General features: G+C 38.6%; 2 protein-coding genes across 5 annotated transcripts in view; both read right to left on the bottom strand.

Annotated features, from left to right (window-relative positions):
• PDS (15-cis-phytoene desaturase, chloroplastic/chromoplastic) overlaps positions 1-5,811 on the bottom strand; it is a 28,017-nt gene extending 22,206 nt beyond the window's left edge. For 3 of the 4 annotated variants that reach the window (XR_010498834.1, XM_009388507.3, XM_065164181.1), the window contains exons 1-5: positions 5,682-5,811; positions 4,384-4,659; positions 4,166-4,298; positions 3,866-3,954; positions 2,881-2,938 (exon numbers count right to left, since the gene is read on the bottom strand). Coding sequence is in view for 3 of the 4 variants with exons in the window: in XM_009388507.3 (XP_009386782.1) it covers positions 2,881-2,938; positions 3,866-3,954; positions 4,166-4,298; positions 4,384-4,605 (502 nt within the window). In the remaining variant the exon portion in view is untranslated. Of the gene's footprint in view, positions 1-2,880; positions 2,939-3,865; positions 3,955-4,165; positions 4,299-4,383; positions 4,660-5,492; positions 5,633-5,681 lie in introns of those variants that run through there. The other variant, XM_009388508.3, reaches the window with a different exon arrangement.
• Positions 5,812-18,432: 12,621 nt separating this feature from the next.
• LOC135645218 (GRF1-interacting factor 2-like) overlaps positions 18,433-26,995 on the bottom strand; it is a 10,162-nt gene continuing 1,599 nt past the window's right edge. The window contains exons 2-4 of the mRNA XM_065163387.1: positions 20,009-20,085; positions 19,015-19,099; positions 18,433-18,918 (exon numbers count right to left, since the gene is read on the bottom strand). Of these exons, the coding sequence (XP_065019459.1) occupies positions 18,544-18,918; positions 19,015-19,099; positions 20,009-20,085 (537 nt within the window). The 3' untranslated portion in view covers positions 18,433-18,543. The remainder of the gene's footprint in view (positions 18,919-19,014; positions 19,100-20,008; positions 20,086-26,995) is intronic.

Here is a 26,995-nt window from a genome sequence, read left to right as displayed (position 1 = left end):
ATACATAGAAACAGATAACTGTATATGACATTTCTTATGACAATGACACCAAAGGGATATTACGTGAATGGAATTATCCTGTGAATTATGCCTGAATGTTGAAATCCTCAAGCTTGAGGTCATCCCTAAAATGTACAGATATTAGCATATGTTGGACCATGAAGGGTGAGCCTTGAATCATTGTATTGTTGCTCCTTTGTGAACTGAGTGACCAAAGTTTGAGTCATGGAACAACCTCTTTACTTGCAAGGTAAGGCTGCATATATTATAATTCTTCTTGGGCTTTGAGGGAATCTTGTGCAATAGACTGCAGTCTCTGAGTACTAGAGTTCACCTGACTCATGTAAGCCACATTTGGATACCCTTTAATTGGTTTTGAAATGGGTTCAGATAGCAAAATATAAATGGACAGTCATACTGCCTGATAAAGTACAAAACAGACGATACATGTCATTCTGATAGCTGACCAATATGCTGCCAGCCTGTTTCGATGGCACATAAGGAATTGGAGGCATATCGGCTGGTATGCTTCCCACATTGGGCGATACAATTGAAACTCGATTGTTACCAACCGGTGTTGGTCAGTAACAATCAGGTTTCAATTGTACCAATGTCCTTTCAATCCACACCAATTGCCAATGGTCAAATTGATTGTTGGGGGCTGTTTAGGGCTTATAAAAGCCCTTTCGTCCCCCATTCAGACTCACTCTTTCTTTTTCACTCATTCTCACTCATTAAACTTGATTAATTTCTCTTATCTGTGATTAGAGAAAATCAACCTCCTGATTTAGAGAAAAGAGCAATCAAACTCAAGGTTGGGTGGAATTTATCTCCAATTTAGCTTCTCTCTATGTTTCCTTTATCATGTCATGTAATTAGTGTAAAGAATATTGGTAAATCTAGATACATTAGTGACTAATGACTAATTAAGACCTAATTAGATGTATTTGAGAAGACTTAGCTTAGCTTGATTGACCATGTATTGACCTTTTGCATGATTTATGAGCTAATTTTATCATGTACAATGGGAAATTAGAAGTTTTTTAATGCATGTTTATCTAGATAGATTAAGCGTGATTAAGGCATAATGAGTGGTAATTAAGGAATTTAAGTTAATTCTAACATGTATTGTAGATAAATAGAGACTTATTATTGCATGATTAAGAGTAATTATCATAATTATTGTGAAATTAGAGTCATTCTCTTACGTTTCAACCCAATTAGGGGTGATTAAGGGAATTTAGGGCTATTTACAGCAATTTTGTTTGTTATTTGATTATGAAATTACTAATCGATTAAGGAATTTTTTATTGTATTTAATGTGATTGAAGGCTAACAAAAGCTAATTAGTGTCTTTTTTTTTTTACTTTTAACCGAATATGGAGTCATTAAGTATAATTTAGTGCTAATCACAGTTTGCTTATTGTTGCTTGATCACGATATTTGTGGTAGATTAAGCTAATTAGAGCTAATTAGGGACTTCTTGGATTTAGACCGAATTATGTAGCTAGAGGTAACTTATTCTATAGACAATTTTTTGTAGTAAAATACCCAATAATCAAGTGATTCAGCATGACCAATGCAATCACCAACAGTGCATTCATTGGGACTACATCAATTGGCATGGAGGAATAACCCATCTGACATAGTATATAGTCGGTGGATTTTATGATGTCGCAAATTGCACTAAGGTTCCTCTAGAGATAAGAATAAAATTTTGAGATGATATGGATAAGAAAAAAGCTAAAACTCTAGGCCTAACAAAAGATGATAAGCATGCTACAGAGGCACTGGTATATAATCAGTATAAGCATGCTAATATCCATGCCTCCTTGGAGTATCTACACATGCACGAGGAGGCAATGAGACTAGGCAGGAGCGTCAGCTTGTGAGGCAGCCAACTAAATCTCTTCCTCAATTAGGCAGAATAGGAAATAAAAAGCAAGGTGGATTATGAGGTTTCATTAGAGGCACTAGTAGAAGGGCAACACTTGATATAGTTGACCTTGATATAATTGACATCGATCAGCATGCTTACCCAGCACAGTAAGCCAAACAAATAAGAATCGATTATGCATATACAAAGGAAAAGAAGAAAGACATTGACAAATTCATTGCAAGGTGATTCAACTTCCACAGGATTCTATTCCTTACAGCCCAAGGTCCATACTACCAAAGCATGATGCATCAATTCAGAAGGCAGGTCCTGGCTTCCAACCTCCTACACCAAAGGAGTTACATGGCACCTATGTAGATACATCCAACATCCTATGTAGATGAGGAGGTGTTAATTGAGGAGGTGGAAAAATTGACAAACTGGATCAAATCATTTCAGAAATCAATGTCACATCATCAAAATGGGTTTACTGTCGATATTCCAGTACGTATGGAAAGAAAGTGAAGTACATACTGTCTACTAGGTTCTGGGATTCCATCCCCATGATTATCACATGGTCAAGTCACTACATGTCATCCTCCAAAAATTTGATATGAAGAAGAGACAGATAGGCTACCTAGTACATCTGTCGCATTCATCTAGGAAAAGAATAAAAAACTTGAAGGCTGATCAATATCTCAAAATCCTTGGTCGTAGGGCGTCCATATAGACCAAGATATTCATAACGCAGATATTAGAAAATTTGAATTCATTAAGAATTTGAATTTAATGTATATTTGAAGCATATATAACTTGAGAAAGGCACCACTACTGCTTGAGCAGCCGAGCAAATGAAAAAGAGGAAACAGAATGTTGTCTCATATCAATCTCCATATAAATGTTTTGAAAAAAATAGTGAAACATTAATGTAAAGCAGCAAAATGGCAAGTTAATTTGAAACAATAAACATCACTCTTGCAGGTAATGAAAAAAATACCACTTACAGAATATATGGAGGCCTGTCTCATACCAATCTCCATCATTGTCCTTCCAAGCAGCAACCTGCAACAGAGAAGGAATCATAAATTATGTTGTATCCAGAGCTGGCTGCCTCAAAAAATCTTTCTTTTAATTTTCTCCATATTTGTGTAAGTGCCAATCATACACATAACCAATCAACAGATTTAACACCAAAAAAGACTGACAAACAAGCAACGTAATATTCCTGTAAACACAAAACAAGACTATGACTACTATCTCAGAAAAAACAACTAGTCACTCTTCAACTACAAAGACATAGAAGGTTTCTATGGGCATTAAAACTTAAATTAATATCTTAATAGAACTCTCAAGGAAAACACATTCAAGTCTTTGATATAAGAACCATCAAATGGACAATCACACATGTAAGCTTGTCAAAGAAATTCTGACATGTCCAGCTTAAAGTAAGGATTGTAATTTCATGACAAAGGGCATATTGATACCCTTTTAGCATGGCAGTGCTATTTGACACACCTCTGTGCCTGCCAGCATTGGCTAAAATTCACTCCATATACATGTTGGCATCTTTAGCAGAGGTTAGTTTAGTGTGTGCATTACCTTTTTTGGGAAGGTATAGTTCTTAATATATTGCACACAAATAGTACTATGTCACTCTATCTTATGTGCTTTAACAAAATCAACTTAACATTGTGTTGTCAATGTTGCCACATGCTAGCCAACAGAAAACATAAGTTAAAAACCAGGCACATGTTTATGGATCATAGTACAAGTGGAATGGAACACATAACAAAAGTGCACTAGGGTGACACGGTGGAAGAAAACCCAGTCCAACTATTTATTTATACAATGAAACATATCCAACCACACATGAGAGTCTGAACTTAACTTTTCAATTATAATGGAAAATTGGAAAACTTTAGACAACAAAACTTTACTGAAATGAACACACATATCATAGATTCAAAGCCATTTAGAATAGGCATAAACCTTTCCACCCAGGACATCTCTAGCCTCCAAGACTATAGGCTTATGACCTGCATCTGCTAGATATTTTGCCGTAGATAGACCAGCCAGACCTACCAGAAGTTGACAACATACATTAATATTTAATCATGGTTGAGTGATATAAGAGCATTATCCAAATAGCTACAGACTCGTACGTAATTTAATAATGCAAGTGAGAGGAAGAATTCATTTGACCATGAAAAATTAAAAATTGCAATTGGAAGGATATGATTACTGATATTCTCTGCATTTAGGTATTCTAAAGATATCAGAATGTCATACCTGCACCGGCTATGACAACCTTCAGAGGTTTTCTTGGCCGTGGACCATTGCAGAAAGATGAAGATAACTGGGCAGCTTCTAGAAAACTAACAGTGTTCTCAAGTTCAGGCCTCGGGAAGTCTTTGCAGAAAACCTGTGGTTACAAAACCAACAATCCACTATTTCCCGGTGATAAATCAAGGAGAAGCTTGGCAATACAGAAAAACTAAAGGAGAAACCTGGAGAGGGCTGGCACCATGTCTTGGCTTCTTGTCCTTAAGCAACCAAATTGGAGCCTTCATTTTGAAACCCATGAACTCACTATTCCTGAACGATTCCAGTTTGTTGCTTCCAGAACATTTGTGAAATGAACATTTTTTATCAGGATTTGGATGCCACCAGTATCTTCTCTGAATTGTTCCACTTAACTTCATGGGAGAGACAGATCCGATAATGTTCATGCTGGCCTCTATATTCTTAGCAGGTCTATCTACAATCGATAATTAAACCTCCATCTGACAAGCATAAAAAAAGAAACAAATCAGAAGCAACAGGATTTTCGGCAACAATTTCCCTGTTTTTTACTGATATATACATCCTGAAATTTATGAAACAAGAATAAAATCATTATAACTTCACAGAAAAGGAAGAAACTTCAACAAAAGATTAACCACATCAACTAAAAGTAAGTTGAAGAGGGAACAACGGGTAGAATGTAAAGAAGAAACATGTCCCAATTTGGTCTCAAAAACAAAATCTAGAAAAAAAAATAACGAGCACGCTCCAGATTCACAAGTATATCTATTTTAAGATTAAACTTCAAGTTTCAAGCGATCGAATATCCGAAATCAACACCACTGACTAAACTATAAAATAGAAAGAAAGCTAAGATTGCACACGCCAACCATCAACTGTGCAGAAGTAGGGGAAAAATTAGAGGAAAAGGATCAAGAACAAGCAGAAAAGATGACAAATCAAGAACGACGGCAAAACCTAGAGTCAGCCAACGAGTTTCACAAATTCAACATCAAGAAACCAAGGCAGAAAAGAACGAGAGAAGAGAAGGGCTGAGAGCTGACGAGTTCCAGAAATACAACATCAAGAAAATAGAACGAACGAGCAAAAAAAGCCGGTGGTTGTCACGTATCCAACATCAAAAAACCAAAGCGAACCCCCGGGGAGGGGGGCCGGCTGCGGTGGGGGGGGGAAGCTAATAATAGGTTCTACAAATCCAACATCAACAGAGCGAACTGATGGGTTTCACGAATTCGACTTCAAGAAACCCAAGAAAAAAGGAACGAGCGACAGAGGAAGCTGATGGGTTCCCTAAATCCAGCTAAAGAGTTACCCAATTCCAGGATAAAGAAACCAACGCAACCCAGTTCGAACGGGACAGCGAGCCGATGGGATTCACGAACCCAACATCAAGAAATCAAGGTGAACAGGAAGAAGAGAAAGCGCAGGACGTAACGGGCTTCAACAATCCATCATCATCAATAAATAGAACAAATAAAGAGCTGCAAAAGGGAGAGTTCACCTCCGATACGAGATCGAATACGGGTGGGAGGAAGTGGAGGTTAATCTCCAAGGTTGCAGATGCGAAGGGATAAAATGAAGAAAGCGTTTGTTTTGTTTTATCTTCAGGGGTGTGTTTGCACGGATTCCCCTCAACATATTGATATTTGTGAACCATCAACATATTGCTTATTTACATAATACTCCCAATTAGTATACTACGATATTCTCAAGACATCAAATTGTAATTTAAAATCGACTACTAAGATAGACTCAAAACACCTCTTAATTATATGTGATTATAATCAAGATAGAGAAAACAACGAGAATTATTTGAACTAAGATACAAAAGAAGATGAAGATGAAAACATCAACCATGTATGATGTAAAGCGAGTATGCAAATTTAGTTTTAATTTATAATTCAGTCTGCAAATATGATATATGATATTTTAAACTATGAATTAGATTATTACAAGTAAGGGTTAAATTATTAATATACAATAAAACGCAATCAGATTCATGTAGATGGCAAGAGATCACGAGATGGTAGTGTGCTTCTTATTCGTCTATAAATATTATATATTTTGAAGGATTTTTTTTAACAATAAACTGGTTATAATAAATGCAAACATAACTCTATTTCCAAAGACAACCGACAATTCTAGTTCTTCATTTTTGAGGATATAAATCAAATTGAATATAAAAAATTTTCAGTCTTTTTCTAGAATTGATGGTTTCGATTTTTTATTTTAATCATTCTGGTTTTGATTTTTGATTTATTATTTTATTTTTTTAATTTAAAAAAAAATAATAAATTAATTATATAATATTTCTCATCCTATCATCTAATATTATTGAACAATCATTATTTTTAAAAACTAATTTATATCCAACATGAAATGAAAATAATATTTTTAATAATATAAGGAATAAAGTAACATACATCCAATCCAATACAATAATAGCTCCATCAAGCACATATAGGGTGCCCTCACTAATAATCATTACAATAACTTTTACTCTATTGCCCGATCTTGAGGTCCTAGAATTTGTTAGAACCTACAATAAATTACAGATGTGATAAGTATTACAGGTATTCAATACTCATGTGTTATCGTAAGAGTCTAATAAATGGAGATTGATCATGAATATACTTAAAGTTTCTCCATGCTTCTATTTCGCCTTCTCTCTACAAGGTACTTTCCTCTTCCAATGCCCGTTTTTGCTATAGTAGAAGTACTGGCCTTTGTCCTTTGTCCTTTGTCTGGTCCTTCTTAGTAATATTTACTTTACCCAGTTTGCCCTTGCCCTTGCCCTTCTTAAGGGATTTATTTTATTTTCCTTTTCTTTCTAATCTCACTAGTATAAAGAATTGAGTTAGTTTCTCTTTCTTAATGGTGCTCTCAACCTCCCTCAACAACTTCAAGTTTGTTTATGTTAAAATTTATAATGAATTGAGAAAAGAAATTTGGTAGGGACTGAATCACAAGATCCATACACAGGTTATCTACTAAGATCATTCCTAGACTCATGAGTTTTCTACCCACTCAATCATATTAAGGACATGATTTTGAATCAGTGTCCCCTCGATTATCATGGGGTGGACTCTTACATATCTCATATCGTTAAGTTCTTCCCTATTTCTCAAACGATTTGTGAAGATGTAGGAGAATGGATCTAGTATCCATTTTTTTGTGTTACATATCTAACTCGGGAGTCATGGAGCCCAATATATAACATTGAGCAAGAGTGAAGTCATTTATATACTTTACATAGCGAGTGAACTCATCCTCGCTTGCCCCTTCCTCAAGCATAAGCATCATTGTGTCAAGGATGTATATGATTTTCTTCGTCGTGAGAACGATTCTCAAGTTGCGGAGCCAATCCATGTAGCTTAGACCAGTGAGGCGGTTGACATCAAGTATGCCACATAAAGGATTTAAAAGTGACATATTCTAAAATAAAGATGCAATAGAAATAAATAACATGTAGATTTTATAAAAAAATAAACAATCAAATATATGGTCTTCTATCTTAATCTACTCCCACTATTTTCTCACGAAACACACAACTCTCTCTGTTATGTGAATTGAAGATCCCAACGGATTTTTAACGGGGATTAGGATTCAATTGGCATCCTAATATAATTTCGAGAGACTCGACTAATCACGCAAAGTCCAAAAAAGTAGGCAACTCTTGCCGATCACAATTCCTTGTGATTCCGTCTTATTCGACCTCCGAACCATCATAGCCTTAAGGGACTCAACCAACGTTGATGTTCGGTTAAGTCATCACCATCATTACAAGATAAGTCTGATTCGATGATATGCCCTCAAGGAACTCGACCAAGCATACTATAAGGAAATCTAGAGTGACATCATATGCACAACGAAAGAACAAAAAATAAAATATTATATTTTCACAAAAAGGTTTCACCGTCGTGCGAAAATTAGTACGCAAAAACCCATGAAACAGAAAACCATATATGAGATAGTTAACATGTACTCATTGGAGAATGAGTTCACTGATTGATCCGCTTATGGAATATTGGATGGTTGATGATGCCTTATTATCATATAGCGATTCCATAGTCTTAAGGGTGTATCTAGTCCTTAGACTTGAGACATTAAGGATGTCCTGTATGAGTACTACATTTTTTGATACAAGACTTATACGTCTAGAAGTTCCAGATCTAGCACAACCGATCATTGGGAGTGGTAACCAACCTTATGAGGACTATTGAGTATCAATAGAGGATTGATCATCCACTTTCAGTGTCATAAGAGGAATATCTCATATGTTCTTGTTCAAACAAATCCCTAGCCAGGGTCATTCGGATTGAGAGAGAAAGAGTTCTCTGGGAGAATCCGATCAAAGCGAGACTCGAGCAGAAACCATATGGGTTTGACAACAACATACCCGGTATACGGTCTCTAGAATATTAGATCTATTAGGATCAAGAGCACGCTAAGAGGGGAGGGGGGTGGGTGAATTAGTGCAGCGAAAAACTTTCACGATTTAAAAAACCTTGTTTCGATTAAAGCCGATTTAACTTAATTCGTTTCAGAAGGAATTTGAGCTTGAATTCTAAAGTGAAAATGTAAGAGAAGACTAAGGTGATTTGTAGCAAATCACAAAAACGTAGATTTCGTAAAGTCTTCGTAGAAAGCTGATCTCGGAAGATGTTTTACATCAAAGCAAATGTAGACGTATTTAAAACACAGTAAGGAGGAGAGGCAATTTGCTATAAAGGAAAGATGCTCAAAGTAAATACAAACCGAGATTTTAGAGTGGTTCGATCAACGTGACCTACATCCACTATCAGTTTCCTCCTCCGACGAGGTCATCGGCGTCCACTAGAGGCCTTCCTTCAATAGGCGAAGGCCAACCACCCTTTTACAGCTTTTCTCTTTTTGATGGGCTTAGGAGGCAACCCTTACAAGTTTCACTCCTCTCTTGAATGATCTCAACACTTAAAAGAAGGAAGGAGGAGAACTCTAGCTTTTACAAAACTTTAAGGCCTCAAGACTGAAGAGTATTTCAAGAATTTCGTTGCCTTTTCATGCAGGAAAGGGTGGGGGTTTTATAGGCCCCAATGAGTTAAAAAATGGAGCCTAAAAGTATCCATTCCTGAATTTTTAAGGTCCTAGCGGTACCATCGCTATTACCGGGTGGTACTACCGCCTGTCATCGGGCACTAGGTGGTACTACCGCTCAGTTTGGGTGGTACTATCGCCTGACAGTGCTTGAAGACCGAGCTCAGGTGGTACCACCGCCTAATAGGGGCAGTACTACCACTGGTAGTAATAATTGTCGACGGCTACCGCCTGACAGGTGCGGTACCACCGCCCAGAAATCTTAGGAGATCGAGTCTCCCAAGTGGTGCCACTGTCGGCCAGGATTTCAAGGTCCGAATGGGTTATTCCATTCGGTCCAATTTGGGTCTGTTAAGGGCCCAGTTGGCCCCTGATTAAGTTAGTGGGATCATCTCCCAATCTTAACTTAATCTATACTCTAACTACGATAATTAAGATATCATAACTGCAATTCAAGTTCCGATGCACCAATCGCTTCTTCCGGCGAACTTCCGGCGAACATTTGACGAACTCTCGGCGATGCTCCGACGGACTCTCGGCAAGCTCTTGGACTTCACGACGATCTTCTTGGCGAGTTCCGACGAGCTTCTATGGCAAGCTCTTGGACTTCTTGGCTGGTTCCCACAGAACTTCTGACGAATGTCCGGACTTCTGACGAACTCTCAAACTCCCAATGTGATCTTGGTCTTGACTCTGGCGTAACACCTGCTACATGTCTTACTTCCATCGTAGTTATTCCTGCACACTTTTCTTAACATATAGATTATATTAACAGATGACAATTGACTTCATAATCAAAATTTGAGATTTAATAAGATCAATGAGGGACTATAGGTATATAGTAACTGAGGATAGATATGTTCAATAGATTGTATTCCCTTGTATCGTTTGGGGACTACGATGTAGTGGCTGTTAGGATCGAGAGCACTAAGAGGGGGGGGGGGGGGGGGGGGGGGTGAATTAGTGCAGCGGAAATCTTTCAGCGATTAAAAACGAAAGCTGCGTTCGTTCGATAAAAACTATTTTGATGCAAAAGCCGATTCTAAGATTACTTATGATTAAGTGCAGTTTACGTCTAAACACAGTTTGCGACTAAATGCAGTTTGCGTCTAAATGCAGATTGCGTCTAAGCTCAGATTGCGTCTAAGCGCAGTTTGCGTCTAAGCGCAATTTGCGTCTAAGTGCAGATTGAGTCTAAGCGCAGTTTGCGTCTAAACACAGTTTGCGTCTAAGCGCAGTTTAAGCAGAAGTATAAAGACAGTGTGCTGCTATTGTACAGCACAAAAAGTAATCTGCAAAAAGCATATTTACGTATAAACGCAGATTTACGTCAAAACGCATATTTACGTCTAAACGCAGATTTACGTCTGAACTTTGAAACTCGTTTGTAGACTCGCAGAAGGCAGTATGCAGTTGAAATCAAGACGTAAACGTAAACTGAAATCTGATGATTGTACGAGGAAAGCCGATTTACGTCTAAATGCAGTTTTACGTCTAAATGTATATTTTCGTCTAAACCTTGAAACTCGTTTGTAAAATTGCAGAAGACAGTTTGCAGTTATAAATAGAATCAAAACGTAAATGTAAATTGCAAAGAAACTCGTTCGTAAAAGCGCAGAAGACAGTTTGCAGTTACAAAATGTAATCGTAAACTGTAATGTATGAAAACACCGATTTACGTCTGAATGCAGATTCGGAAAGATCAGCACTTAGAAACTTGTTCGTAAAGGCGTAGAGAGCAGTAGCTATGTAGGAGGTTTGCAGTAATGATAAAGTGCTCAAAATAAACGCAAACCAGAGATTTAGAGTGGTTTGGTCAGTCTTGACCTACTCCACTTTTGGCTTCCTCCACCGACGAGGTCACCGACGTCAACTAGAGGCCTTCCTTCAATAGGCGAAGGCCATTAAGAATTTGTTACCTCATCTTCGATGGCCATTAAGGCGTAATGAGCAACTTGCTCGGTGTTGGACTCCTCTTCTTCGGATGTGCTCGAGTCATCCCATGTTGCTTGAAGCGCCTTCTTCTTTGATGTTCTCCTTTTGACTTGGGGACAATCACTCTTGTAGTGTCCCGGCTTTTTGCATTCATAGCAGATTACTTGGTCCTTCTTGGGTTCAAGTTTATTTTTTGCATCATTCTTAAACTTGTTTCTTTTAAAGAACTTTTTAAACTTTCTTGTTAGAAGTGCCAAGTCATCATCACAGTCCTCATCACTTGAGTTTTCTCTCAAGTGGCATTCAGAAGTTTTGAGTGCCATATCCTTCCTATTCTTTAGAAGGATGTCTTCTTGCTCTTCATGAGCTTTACAAGTCATTTCGTAGGTCATTAATGACCCGATTAGTTCTTCAAGAGGGAAATTTCGCAGATCTTTTGCCTCTTGAATAGCAGTGACTTTAGGATCCCAACTCTTAGGAAGGGATCTTTGTATCTTATTAACAAGCTCAAAATCCGAAAAGCTCTATCCGAGTCCTTTTAGACCGTTGACGACATCCGTGAAACGGGTAAACATGTCGCCAATGGTTTCACTCGGTTTCATCCGAAAAAGTTCGAAAGAATGTAACAGCAAATTGATTTTTGACTCTTTTACTCTACTTGTGCCTTCATGGGTCACTTCGAGTGTGTGCCAAATATCAAATGCAGTTTCACAAGTTGAAACACGGTTAAACTCGTTTTTATCAAGTGCACAAAATAAGGCATTCATAGCCTTTGCATTAAGAGCGAAAGCTTTCTTCTACAAATCATTCCAATCGATCATTAGAAGAGAAGACTTCGAAAATCCGTTTTCGACAAGATTCCACAGTTCAAAATCCATAGAAATAAGAAAGATCCTCATTCGGGTCTTCCAGTAGGTGTAGTCCAATCCGTTAAAGAACGGTGGACGAAAGACCGAAAAGCCCTCTTGAAGAGCCATTTCTCTCGGGTGTAAATCTGAAATGAGAAATACCCCGCTCTGATACCAATTGTTAGGATCGCGATTAAAAACGAAAGCTGCGTTCGTTCGATAAAAACTATTTTGATGCAAAAGCCGATTCTAAGATTACTTATGATTAAGTGCAGTTTACGTCTAAACACAGTTTGCGTCTAAACGCAGTTTGCGTCTAAATGCAGATTGCGTCTAAGCTCAGATTGCGTCTAAGCGTAGTTTGCGTCTAAGCGCAGTTTGCGTCTAAGCGCAGATTGCGTCTAAGCGCAGTTTACGTCTAAACACAGTTTGCGTCTAAGCACAGTTTAAGCAGAAGTATAAAGATAGTGTACTGCTATTGTACAGCTCAAAAAGTAATCTGCAAAAAGCAGATTTACGTCTAAACGTAGATTTACGTCTAAACGCAGATTTACGTCTAAACGTAGATTTACGTCTGAACTTTGAAACTCGTTTGTAGACTCGCAGAAGGCAGTATGCAGTTGAAATCAAGATGTAAACGTAAACTGAAATCTGATGATTGTACGAGGAAAGCCGATTTACGTCTAAATGCAGTTTTACGTCTAAATGCAGATTTTCGTCTAAACCTTGAAACTCGTTCGTAAAATTACAGAAGACAGTTTGCAGTTATAAATAGAATCAAAACGCAAATGTAAACTGCAAAGAAACTCGTTCGTAAAAGCGCAGAAGACAGTTTGCAGTTACAAAACGTAATCGTAAACTGTAATGTATGAAAACACCGATTTACATCTGAATGCAGATTCGGAAAGATCATCACTTAGAAACTTGTTCGTAAAGGCGCAGAGAGCAGTAGCTATGTAGGAGGTTTGCAGTAATGATAAAGTGCTCAAAATAAACGCAAACCAGAGATTTAGAGTGGTTTGGTCAGTCTTGACCTACTCCACTTTTGGCTTCCTCCACCGACGAGGTCACCGACGTCAACTAGAGGCCTTCCTTCAATAGGCAAAGGCCAACTGCCCTTTTACAGATTCACTCCTTTTGATGGGCTCAGGAGACAACCCTTACAGGACCTTTCTCTCCTCTCTTTACAACTCAAAACTTGAAGAACAGAAAGAGGAGAACTTTAGGACTTTACACAAATTTGAGCTCTTAGAATCACAGAAAAGATCAAGAATTCAGTGTAGGTCTGTATCTTTTCAGTGCTGAATGGGTGGGGTATTTATAGGCCCCAACCCAATTCAAATTTGGAGCTCAAAACGATCAAATCCCGGAATTCCGGGATCAGGCGGTTGCACCTCCTGACTGGAGAGGTTGCACCGCCTGGCAGAGCTCGAAGACTGAGCCCAGGCGGTTGCACCTCTGTGTCAGGGGCGGTTGCACCTCCTGAGTCTGGCTCGGAGACTGAGCCCTAGGCGGTGCCACCTCTTGACTGAGGCGGTTGCACCTCTCTGCCAGAGCTCGAAGATTGAGCTCAGCCGGTGCCACCTCCTGGCTGGGGCGGTTGCACCGCCCAGTCTCGCTGGGAGGCTTAGCCCAGGCGGTGCCACCTCCTGGCCTAGGCGGTTGCACCTCCTGGTGCAATCAGGGTCCGAATGGTTAGCTCCATTCGGCCCAATCTCAGTCTTTCAGGGGCCCAATTGCCCCAAGATTAAGCTAATGGGATCATCTCCCATTTTCCAACTTAATCAACGTGCTAACTACGATTAGATCTAATACAATTTTTGCAGCTTTGCTTCGGTGCGTCAATCGCTTCTTCCGACGAGTTTCCGACGAACTTCCGTCGATCATCCGATGAACCCTCGGTGATGCTCCTACGGACTTCCGGCAAACTCCTGGACTTTGCGATGATCCACTTGGTGAGTTCTGACGAGCTTCGCTTGGCAAGCTTCTGGACTTCTCGGATCTGTTCTCGCAGAACCTCCGACGATCGTCCGAACTTCCGTCGAACTCTCGAACTCCCAACGTGATCATGAACTTGACTCCGGCGCAACTCCTGCTGCTTGTCTAACTTTCATCGTAGTTAATCCTGCACACTTATCTCAACACATAGATTAGACAACAAATGACAATTAACTTCATCATCAAAATCCGAGATTCAACAGTGGCCTAGTACATCCGTAGTTGATAAGTCGAGTGAATTATTATATAGATAAAAATTTACTGAGCTAGAAGGATTTCTGACAGGTATGACTCATGGCCAGCTCGATATTGGGTCTAGAGGGACACACACATATGGTAGGCATTGCAATGAGCAGAGGTTCAAATATGAGATATCCGCCAGAGCCCCTATCTTATTGGATATCCAATAAGTCTCTGAATTATTGGATTATATGAATGAGATCCAATAAGAGTCAATGAGAGATTATTGGATAGAGATCAATTAATCTAAGTGGCTTGGGTAGTTGGATGAAGATCCAATATCCAATAAGGCAGGATCTATTAGGGTTAAGTTGATAGCGGACCTTTATAAATAGGAGGGAACCAATAGTTCATAGGCTATAGCCTTTTTGGTTGCCATCTCCTATTCTCCTCTCCTCCTCCTCCTCAGATAGTAGGCCTAAAGTTGTAACCTTGTTGTGTGGATCACCACCAGAGAGGAAGATGCTTGACCTCCTTCACCCTCTCCTAGAGATCTACAATGATTCAGGAATATATTATCTCCCTAGGTAACACAATCTTTCATATACGCAGTTTTAAGTTTCGTAATTTTTACGCATCAATCTTCGTACGACGATGAACATATCGATGAAAAATTTGAGGATTTTGATTTTATGTTCTTTCGCTGCACATGTGATGTTGCCCCCCTTAGATTTCCCTATAGTACCACCTAGACACAGTCTCCCAAATTGTGTCAGACGGTGGTACCGCTAGACGGAGCGGTGGTGCCGCTCAGTGTTAGTGCTGCAGGCTCTGGTGTACCGCTTAGTGTTAGTGCTGCAGACTCTAGTACCGCCCAACATAGGCAATGGTACCGTCAGGACCTAAGAAACTCGGGATAAGATATTTTTTGACTCTATTTTTGAAGCTAATTATGGTTTATAAATACAAAATTATTTCTGCTTGGTAAAGCATGAAATTGAGTTGAAAGAGGAAAAATAATACTTGAGAAAAATTGAAAACTCTCTTAGGATTTAGAGTCTCTTCCTCCTAGAGTTACAAGTTTTAGTGAGGCCTAAAAGAGAGGTGTAAAGGTTCTCTACTGAGCTTGTGAAAAGGAGAAAGAGTGTAAAAGGGTAATTGATCTTCGCCCATTGGAAGAAGACCGTAGTAAAAACTGATGGCCTCGAGTGTAGAGGAATCGAGAGTGGATGTAGATCACGACGATCAAATCACTATAAAATTAGTGTGTCTCTCTTTCTCTACTTGTTTACTTATTTTTTAATTGCTTTATCTACTTAATACTACTCTTGTAAACATTTTAAGTTTAAAGTTTTGAATCAATGTGATTTTACGAAACTACTAATTCACTCTCCGCGAGTTGCCCTAACAAAAGTAACTTACCGTATAATGTACTAGCCACTTTGCATGTCTCCTTAACAAAGTCAAAAATGTTAAACATGCATTGTATCATCTCAACTCGAATTGGTCAACAAAGCCTTCGTGCATCGGTGGTCCAAAAGTCATTGTGTTGGACGATAAACTAGTAGTTTAGTTATCTAAGGGGATATTTTTAGAAATCATGTATTATAATTTGTTAGAAATATATAAAAAAGAAGAAAATAAAAAACTGACACACCGTTTAGATGCTCAAAAATTGATAAATTGATAAAAAAAAAATTAAAACAAAAAACCAGTGATATATATCCATAAGTGTCCTATTCAAAACTTGTCTAAAAATTTTAGTTTAGTTTGAATAGTGCAACTATAAGATGCACTATTTTTAATTTTTTTCAAAAATAGTGCATCACCTATTAGGAAATTTTTTTTCTAGACCAAATTTTTTGTATATATATTGTTGACCTATTTAGAAGCTCAAATGTGAAAAAATATTACATGAATGTATTATAATTTATTAAAAATATGAAAATTAAGGAGAAAAATAAAAAATGATACATTGTTCAAATGCTCAAAATTTCATAAAAAAATTAAAAAAATCTCTAAGATGGAAAACCAGTGACATATATCTGCAGGTGTCCTATTCTAAGCTTTCTTAAAAATTTCAGATCTTTTTGAAAAGTGCATCTATGTGATCACTATTTTTTATTTTTATTTTCTAAAAAACAATTCATTACCTATTAGGATTTTTTAATTTGAATTTTTTATATTGACTTATTTAGAAGCTCATGTGAAAAAATATTGCATGGATGCATTACAATTTGTTAGAAATATAAAAATTAAGAAACTAGAAAATTGACAAATTGTTCAAATCCCCAAAAATTTATAAAAATATCAAAAAATATTCTAAAATGGAAACCAATGACATATGACAATAAGTGTTCTATTTAAAGCTTGCCTAAAAATAAAAATTTCAGATCATTTTAAATAGTGCATCTATGTGATGCACTATTTTTAAATTTTCCTCAATAATAGTGCATCACCTATTAGACAAATATTTTTTTGAGCCAAATTTTCTATATATATTGTTGACCTATTTAGAAGTTCAAATGTGAAAAAATATTGCATGGATGAATTATAACTTGTTAGAAATGAAATAAAAAAGGCAAAAATATCACATTATTTTGGAAAAATATTTTATTTTTATAAAAAATGCTCAAAATATTGGTTGTAAAATAACAAGTTTTTATAATGCTATTCAGAATAATAAACATCAGTGCAACCCTAGAACACTAGCTATATAATAAACCAAAAGTTTAGATTTTCTAGCAAATATTTTTACAAAAATAGAGATATACCTTAAAGAAAATATTGAAACTCTATTAGAAAGGCTCAAACCCTAAAACCCATTTTACGACAATGATGGAATAGAAGCTCAAGTGACTTAGTGTTGCTAGTGACAAAACTCGACCATAAACTCAATGAGATACGAAGTCGATGATATTTGGAAGCTCTGGAGTACACTATGGAATGGTGATAGAACAAGGGCGACCAAAGATAAAAGGTCAAACGGTATAGATCATATGGATTGGTAAATGTGAAACAAAGATATATAGTATATGATAAAAAATCGGTTCAAGTTAAATTGATTTTTTAATCTGGTTTAATCCTATATGAACCCAAGTGAATTTTCAAGGTTAACATTATCTTTTTAAAAAGTATCGCTACTATTTAAATAATTTTGTAAGTAAGGGAACAGGCAAAAAGCCAAAGTTAAGAGCGTTTTTTTTTTTTTTTTGGAGAATTCACCTATGAAATAAGACATCATGGATTAATTTGAGATTGAAACAATAATAAATTTAATCACATAATTAGATACAAATTATTTTATAATTTAAGATAATTAAATTTCATTAATCTATGGCTCTAATACCAATTATTAGAAAATATTTATAATGCAAAAAATATTTATGCCAAGGATTAAAATCTAACAAATCTTAGATATGAGGATTGATGTGCATATTTTTACTCAATATGCTCATGTTGAATTTCTATAATACGAAAAATATTTATACTAAGGATTGAAATCGAATATATCTTAGATCTAGGAATTGATGTGCATACCTTTATTTGGCATACTCATATAAAGTCGAAATACCTCGATACTTTGATGCTGTTGTCATCTCCGATCCTTGCAATGAGCTAGCCCTCTTTACCTCTTTATCGTACTTCCTCCGATCCTTGAAATGAGCTAGCCCTCTTTTACCTCTTTATCCTACTTCCCGTAATGAAGTTGCGTTCACAAAAACATCGCAGCCTCGAGAGATAAGAGAGGATCTCTAGAAAGGCATCTTGGATGTACAAAAATATTGATATTTAAATATTTGATTAGAACATAATCATTATTTTTAATACACCTCATCAATTAGATTATGAGCCACATATATGTTTAATATTTTGTATAATATAGATAATTCATGGTTGTAACATATAAAGCAATTTATCTCTTTTATACTTTTATATTGCTTTCATGAATGTAATCAAACACTCAAATTAGGATCCTCAGAACAGACCTTTTTCTCAGGGAAGATTATTTTCCTCTAGATATTTGTTCTATATTGACTGAAGATCTATCTACTTAGATCTTTTCGTAGTACTTACTATGAACTCTTAAATAAAGTTTTTATTTTTGGAAAAGAAAAGTTCAATATTACTGAAGATGGATCATGCTATATAATTGCCATGATAAAATTTTCTGTGGTTGCCACAAAAGCCAAGCGATGCTCGACTAGGTGAGGGTGACATTTAAGATTCGGACGTAGAGCCATTCGTATATCATGAGAAGGGCCATAAAGATTCTCGCATATAAAAGTCACCAGTAATTTGCGCTAAGTTCTTTAAATACAAGTTTCATGACATTTTAGCCTCCTCTGGCCTTTTGACATGCAGTTGGTCAGCATCCCCACTGCCATGCTCAGATCCTGAGCTCCGATGGCTGTCGGCAGCAGCCACCTCACCAGCATTTGCATCTTGCTTATTCCCACGTCTATCAACTGCGCTGCTAGAAGTGCCAGTCCTTGGACGTGGCTCAGTTTGCATGTTGTGAATACCATTGACTGCCCCCGGTCTCATGGCCACCTGCCCTGGGAACACCATTCCTTGGAATTGGTGCATCTGCTGCTCTTGCATTTGTTGTGGGTTATATTGTGGGGGAGCTCCGGGAGGGAAAACCGGTGCCTGCTGAATGTAATGGCCTGCCTGTGGTATTGAGCCGTGCATCATCATCTGTTAATAAAAAAATATATCAGTCGTAATGGAAAGGATGAGCAGATAATGCAAAGCAGTAAAAGATGAGTTTCCAGAAAATGGTATCAAACTGACCTGAGGACGTACAGCAGGTGCATTAGGTTGGGCATCCGCAATTGCAGCCAGGTACAAAAGATTTTTTTGAAGCTGGGCTTGATACCTGATCCATAACAGTTTACTGATATTTATGTCCATAGATTAAAGAAAAATACATGCACTTTCTATTTTTTTAAATATTTATCATCCAAAAAATATTCCAGATACTAAAATTATGCATGCATTATTAGCATTACCATCAGTTAATACCCGTCCCTTGCCTGCGAACACTTGCTGCGAGGATGGTGACGTAGCGTGGGGATCAGATGCAAAGTTGCATCAGCCAAAAAAAATTTAAAATAAAAACAAAAAAATAGAACTAACATGTACTACTTTGTGATATAATGTGAGAAAAATTGTTGACAGCTAGGTTGTGAATAGAGAGGAAAGGGGTGGGTGGGTGGGTGGGAGATTGCCTTTATAAGTGTTAATGGATCAATCAAAACGGTACTAGTTTGGGCATGGATCCTGAACCCATACCTGACCTTATATATAATATGCATACTGAATGTCATTCAACCTAAGTATATTCCTGAGTTCAAGTTCCCTATGGTTCCATATCAGATATGGTTTCAAGTTCTGCACAGATCTAACATGGTTATGTTGCTCCATCAGATTACAGAACAAAGAAACTAAAGTCGTAAAGAGATTTTTAGTCAGCTCCGTAACAGCTCTGATTCAGCAATCAAGCATCAGAAGTATCAGCAGAACTACAACTGCAATGCAGACTCGGGTAAACAATGTTCTCGTCAATGAAAAAAGGAAACACTAACAAAGGCTTATCATAAAATCAGATCTAGGTGCGTCTACCACAAGAATGCTCACATCTTGATAGGGGTGGGAAATGGATTGCATATGGTAGATCATTATATTGACAGTTTTATTTTGACAGATATGCAACAGAGACAGGACAAAGAAATGAGCCTGCTAAAAAACTGCGACTACAAAAAATGAAGTTCAGTAGTCAACTTACTGAGCACATTCAGCTAGCTTTCCCAAATTCTGATTTTCCAATATTGCTAAAATAAGTTGCTTGTTTTCATCCAGGTACTGCATCAAAGCAAGAAACAAAAGATTGTGGAAACAGATTAACCTCAATCAACTTTCACGGATCTAACTAAATGCAAGAACAGAAGAAGGCTACATATAACCAAGGTTGCAGTTCTCTATCCAAAATATGTTGAAGAAAAAGAAAAATCTTGTGATAAAATCTGAGGCAAAAACAAGCACATTGCCGTTACACAAATACGATGGTTAGGTACCAATTCAAAAATAAGACAGCCATCTTTTTTTGGTGAAGAAACATGTTTCACCAAACACTATCATGTGATGCTATATCATCCACCACAGAAAACTTCATTACCTAAATTAGATGTAAGACAAATCTAAGGTCTTAAAATTATAGATCCCAAGAACCAGGACTGCAGCATAAGGTTATAAGTTTGCTGGATTTTCGAAAATTTGGCAACTGCTTACCTTAGATTGTCTAGGCAATCTAAGGTCTGAAGTTGATGGATTTTCATTAAGTAGCAAAATGTTTAGAAGAAAGGTTTGTCTGGCAAAACTACTTTTTAAAGCTAATAACTAGGGATAAAGATGTTACAGTTTTAGAACGATCCTACTAAATTTATTGAGTGAAACCAAAATGAAAAAAAGAAACAAAACAAGAGAAAATTGTTAATACCTCCAGCACCAGAATCCAGACTAATGAATTAGCCTCTCATCAACATATGGAAGAGGCTAATTCATACATAAAACAGCATAACATATGGAAGAGGTAAACTGTATCTATTTTATCATATTCAATGTCAGGTGGCAGAAGAAAACAAAATCTCATTTTCAAGGTAGAAAACTTTCAGTAAAATAAAAAATTGAACCCTGCTGCACTTTGATATCAGAAAAAAGCCAAAAGTGCTGCGTCAGATCATAAACCAAATGATTTAAAAAATCATCATATCCTAACTTACTAAAGTTTTTGTAAGTCATAATGCAATATTGTCTAAAACTAGAACTGTAAAAAGTCCTACTTCAAACAATTTCAGAAACTACCCCAAAAATACACAACAAAGCAAAATGATTGATCCAACCTGTTCCTGATCTGTTTGAATCTAACAAACAATGATCCTGAATCAAATTTAATCTGAAAATTTTCTTTACTATAATGTTATTTCAATAAATGATCATTATGATTTGTTCATAGAAAGTGAGTGACAGAAACAATAAAAGACCTACTAAAATAGGATAGAACAAGTAAAGAAGACAATTTTATCACAACTTGGCCTGATATACTTACTGACTAGAACATTAAACCATTAGGACCAAAATGTTTAAGCCAAGCCAAGTAGTTGAAGATCCATTTAGCCTTATATACCATAATAATCCCCCTACAGCTTCCAAATATGCAAGCTTCAGCAAAGTCCAATTACTGTCCTCTTCATATGGTGGTAAAAGGACCAAAAAGAAGCCATTCAATAGATTATATGATTCAGATGAAAATGATCACAAGCTTTGGTTGCTATTGGACAAAGACAGAAATTGAAGGGCAGAAGCTGAGCTAACCTAATGAAGTGGACCATCTTAGGAGCCCTTCAGAATCGCAGTATTAAAGAAGTACACACTTGGTACATAAGGCTAAAACTAAGCATATAAAAAGACTACAAAAGACAATCCAAATCAGTGTTTTCAATTGGTGCTTGAGCACTCGCTTAGGTGACCATGCAAGGCAATTCAATGAGGCACCACTCGGGCATGCAGCTGAGCTAGGCACTGGGCGACTTAGGCATGTGCCCGAGCCAAATAAAGCATGGGTTCAATTTGGACTTTGATTGGGTTCAATCAATTGGAATTAGTTGGTTTAAATGAAACAACTAATAAAAACTTACTCTCCCACCTCCTCCTCTCCCCCCCTCCATGCCTGATCCGGTGAAGAACCCAATGAAAAAAACCATATCGTGAGCCTCCTTTGCTCACTGCTAACGTATGCAGCATCTTCTTCGGTTTACATCATTGACTGCGAGCCTACACCCTATTGTCACGGACAAAATTATAAACATGGCGTTTGATATAATGCTCACGTATGTTCGTGTCTTTCGGTTTTGTTCATGCTTTGCACAGCATGTAAAGGGCTGATAATAGACTTAGCAACCTCATTTTGGTTGCCTTTGGTGGCTGTTTTGGGCTTATAAACAAAGGTTGTCATGTGGGCACTTCGGTCAATAGTTGATCATTTTGGACCCTTTGTTGTGCAACCGTTCAGAGCTTGTAAAATCTATGTTTGTAATTTACATTTACTATGAAGTATTTGCTGAAATGGTTGCTTGTGGATCCTGAGTGAAACGATTTTTCTAACCTGATTTCTCTTTTGTAGGTCCTAAGGGACCATAGGAGATTTCGGGGAGACTGACCTTTGTAGACGGACACATAAGGGTGCCACACGACTTAGGCAAAACCAGCTAAGTTCGTGACATTTGGTATCAGAGCGAAACAAGCACACAGAAACACTGGACATGCAAATGTGGGGGACCTAGTGGGCTGCATTGAGCACAGCCAGCACACGCGACCGTTTGAGGGAAACGGGTATGGAGATGTAGGGGAAAGGAATCGCTCAGAGGAGCAGGCATGTGAGATTGACATTCAGAGGAATAGCCAACCGTTCGCATGAGAGATACCACAAGAACAAGCAACCTGAGAAGAATGCATAGCGCACAAAGGTTAGGATGGCTGAGTTCGAGTTACGGCTCGACGTTGGCAACCATACTTGATAGTGCTTAAGGCAAGTGGGGTGCTTGGTAAAAGATGAGATCGTGCAAAATGAGATGGGTTGCTCAGCAACCGAAAGAGTTATACAAAGCTCATAGAGGTGAGGGGAATTGTTAACTCGAAGAATTCGGTACCATACAAGGGCTTGTATGCGGACGATGGAATGTTTGTGGCCATCCCAAAGCGATCGAAACTCAGTGCCATGGAGCATTGAAACTTTTTCTTCGGCATGAGAAGGATATATCCATCGGAGGCTGAAGTGTACAGCAAGTTCAACATATTACTAGGCTTTGAGGAGTTTAATGGGAGTTGTATTGACAAAGAGTCGCAATCTAGCAAGTGCTTTTGCAGGGGCAGAACAATGCACAGTTTGTTCAGTAAGGTGAAGTAGTCCAAGGGGATGGTGGTATCCAAAACATCCAAAGAGAAGGATACAAAGAGAGAAGTTGGTCTAACGGGACAAATATCCAAGAGAGATAAGTCCCAACGCTCTAGAGAAAGACTCATATGCAATGGACCGCACATGTTGAGGAGGAGTACCTCAAGACAACAACTCCATAAAGTTCAACGGACCAAGCGAGCGGCGAGGAGTCGTCACATGATCTTGTATGAGGTAACGCATTGGTGGATGCATTTCAAGATCAAGTGGAGGAGCGACCTAAGACAATACAAAATAAAAACACATTTGGAGCCGATATAAAAATCAGACTCAAAGGAGGGCTGACCCGTGGAGTGGTGGGCGCAAGGGCCACCATCAACTCAATGCAAATCGAGTGGAGCAACTTGGGTATAACTTGGTGAAGTACCCAAGCCACATGAAAAGAGTCAACATAGAAGATAGAACATGGAGCGAAAGCATGAAGCTTTCCTTGGACAGAGGTCAAGGACATAAACTTTTGTAGAGGCAAGAGCGGGATTATATCATTCCATGGGTCCCTCATTCTGATGGAGTAGACTTATCTTGCATGGTGCCAAAAACGAAGGGAGCTTCAAGTCATATGCACCTTATCTTGAAGAAGCATTTGACGAAGAAACCAAGGCGGCTCAACTTGCGGAGGGAAAGTTGGGGCCATAAGGCCTTGGCAAGGGGCAAAAGGACGTGGAGGCGAGTACTCTTGAAGAATATGCCACAGTGCTGCCATTCGAGTTACCATGAAGGAAGTGGTCCGTAGTGAAGATTGTGCTGTGAGGGGAGGGGGGGAGAGAGGCAGAGGACCAAGGTTCAAATAATGGTGCAATAATTTAAACGAAGTCAGTGGACTTCGGGAGTTGCTAGGCGACGGACTATCCTAGAGCTGTACTTTATCTGGGTGTGACCCGAGAATGGGTGGACGAAGGTCAATTGCCAAAGGAGCGTACACAATCGAAGGTGGAAGAGGCCTTGTGATGTGCTAGTAGAGGCCACACATGGAGGGATCGCAATCCGAGTTCATCCCACAATGATCAGAATGCAATAGAGATGTCACCAGGAGGCGATATAGTGCAACGAATCATGGTGGAACAATTCGAGGCAATACGATACACACGAAACTAGTCCTACAAGGGACTAGATCATACGGAGGTATGATCGGGAGCTACTAGGAGCTTTGTTTCGGTGAACAACACGAAAGCAAGAAGGACTATGGATTCGAGGAGTGAATGCCATGGTACCGTAGAGGCGGGTCTTTTGTGCGTGCATCGAGTTTTGCATCGGATGAAAGCCTTGGTCATCAGTATATGGGGGCTATGTACCACCAAGGAAGAATTTCGAATGCAAGTACTAATGATTGGAGCGGTTAGAGAGTTGGACTACTCCAGAGCTCATATTCACTTAAGGGAGCCCGGCAAGTCAGAGGACAAGGCCGAGTAAGCGAACGTTGCTATCAAGGAAGCTAAGGAGAACAGAATCGACATGAGCCCTACAACATGATGGCGGAGGCCATGCATGGAAGTTTCTGTCTATCTTTCCATTGATCAAGGGAACTGTTTGAAAAATACAGAGGTGTTGAAGCAAGTGGTCAAAAGGGACGAGAAAGCGACGACGAGTCCAAAGGGACTTAGCTACCCAAAACCAAGCATCAATTAGAATGGAGATGGACTCAGAGAAGTGCCAAAGTGCTGAGGCTGATCTACCGATCGCGAAGAAAGGGACGCAGATGAGAGGCGACGAATAATAGAGTCATAGGCATGGCAAAACCATGGTACCGCAAATGTAGGACCTCCGTGGAGTCATCAATCCCTTGTTCTCATGGATTGATGACTCTACGGAACTCCAAGTACCGAGACAAGACTGAAGGGTAGAGGCCGGGCAACTTTGTAAGACCAGTGTCAACGAGCTTTTCATCAAAATAACCGAAGGTAGAGGATTTCGGGTCGATGCAAGAGTGCTCAACCAAGGAACGAAGTAGGTAGTATGTGGTGTTGTACCTTTGCTACTCAGAGGAGTAGGCGACAGAGATGATGGAGAAGATGGTACAATCCCAGAGGTGACCAAAACTATTAGAGACTTGCTCTAAGTTGGGGTGAAAATTTCTTGCATTCAAGAAGTTTGATGGCATTGAGAAGGTGAATCATAGTAGCTAACTTAATGCAAGGAGTGCAAACACTTTGAGTGCTTCAGAAGTGTGAGCAAAGAGCGGATGATGGCTAGTAACCAGCTCAATGCATGAAGTACAACCCTCAAGGAGGCGGGCGAAGTCAAGTAACCTTTGCCTTCTCAACTCTTAAGGGAATGGGCAAAATCGGGTATCCCAATTCTCTTATCTATCAAGTAGAGGAGCTCTGCATAGGTTCAAAGACCCTTCGAAGAAACCTAAGAGAAGAAAATAGTTATCAAATATTCACTAATGGTGATCGGTGCTACTGATAATAGATTGTCCGTTTTATTTTCCAACAGAATGCCAATCGAAAACGAAAGTGATGCGAACCTACTTGGAAGTGACAACTAAGTAGAAAGAGAATCGATGGGCAAATTTTACGAAGGAAAGACCCAAAAACTTCAAAGTTTGCGAGACAATGCTCGTTAAAACTCCAACAAACATCCACCTAGTTCAAACGACACGAGGCATTTGAGAGACTAGTGCATACCAAGGATGGTCTTTTCCTTCATTTAAGGAATCCGCAAGAACCAACAAGGATTAGCGCAACTCAACCGACCCCACATCAAAGTTAGAGTCATTGGCGAGTTAAAGTAGTATGACGGATCAAAGTTTGACTACTCAACGACAGTGGCAGAGTGTAGTTGGGAGCCAAGAGGCGCATTACAGTTGGAGCAGAAGATTGAAGACTCAGCAAAGGTGAGGAGATGCAGTGTTTGCAAAAGCTTCGACGAGGACATCGAAGGAATAAGTGAGGGAGAATGTCACGGACAAAATTATAAATGGTGTGTTTGGTGTAATGCTCACGTATGTGTGTGTCTTTCAATTTTGTTCATGCTTTGCACAGCATGTAAAGGGCTAGTAGTAAGCTTAACAGCCTCATTTTCGTTGGCTTTGGTGGTCGTTTTAGGCTTGTAAACAAAGGTTGTGTTATATGGGCACTTCGGTTTGTAGTGGATCATTTTGGACCCTTTGTTGTGCGGCCATTCAGAGCTTGTGAAGTCTATGTTTGTAATTTGCATTGGCTATAAAGTGGTTTCTAAAATGATTGCTTGTGGATCCTGAGTGAAACACTTTCTTTAACCCGTTTTATCTTTTGTAAGTCCTAAGGGACAATAAGAGGTTTCGGGAGCCTGACCTTTGCGGACAAACACACAAGGGTGCCGCACGACTTAGGCAAAACCAACTAAGTTCGTGACACTATGCCGACGTGTGCAATGTCTTCCTTTGGCTTACATAGTCAATCGGGAGCCTCCTTCGCTCTACATCGTCGTGTGCAGTGTCTTCCATCGGATTACATCATTGATTACGAGCCTCCTCCTTCCTACACTATCATGTAAAGCTTTGTTTCTCCGCCCTGTACAGCTTACATTGTCAACTAGCTGTATTCCACTGTTGGTTGCCAAATTCTTTCGTCCTAAGCAACACTACAGTCGCACAAACCTTGCCTAAGTCGAAGAACCCAACCTTCCTCCACCGTGCACTACTGCCTTCCTCAGTATCATACTCCTGATCCTCTTGCCAACTAGTTACTTCTTCATCTCCTCCTTGTTCTCAATTTATAGGTAACAACATCTTTGTTAATTGATATATTTCCTATACTAGCTTGAGCACTTTGTTTAATG

This window comes from Musa acuminata, chromosome BXJ3-8 (genome assembly GCF_036884655.1).
Source record: "Musa acuminata AAA Group cultivar baxijiao chromosome BXJ3-8, Cavendish_Baxijiao_AAA, whole genome shotgun sequence".
Taxonomy (NCBI): Eukaryota; Viridiplantae; Streptophyta; class Magnoliopsida; order Zingiberales; family Musaceae; genus Musa; species Musa acuminata.
This window is presented reverse-complemented; position numbering and strand designations above follow the sequence as displayed.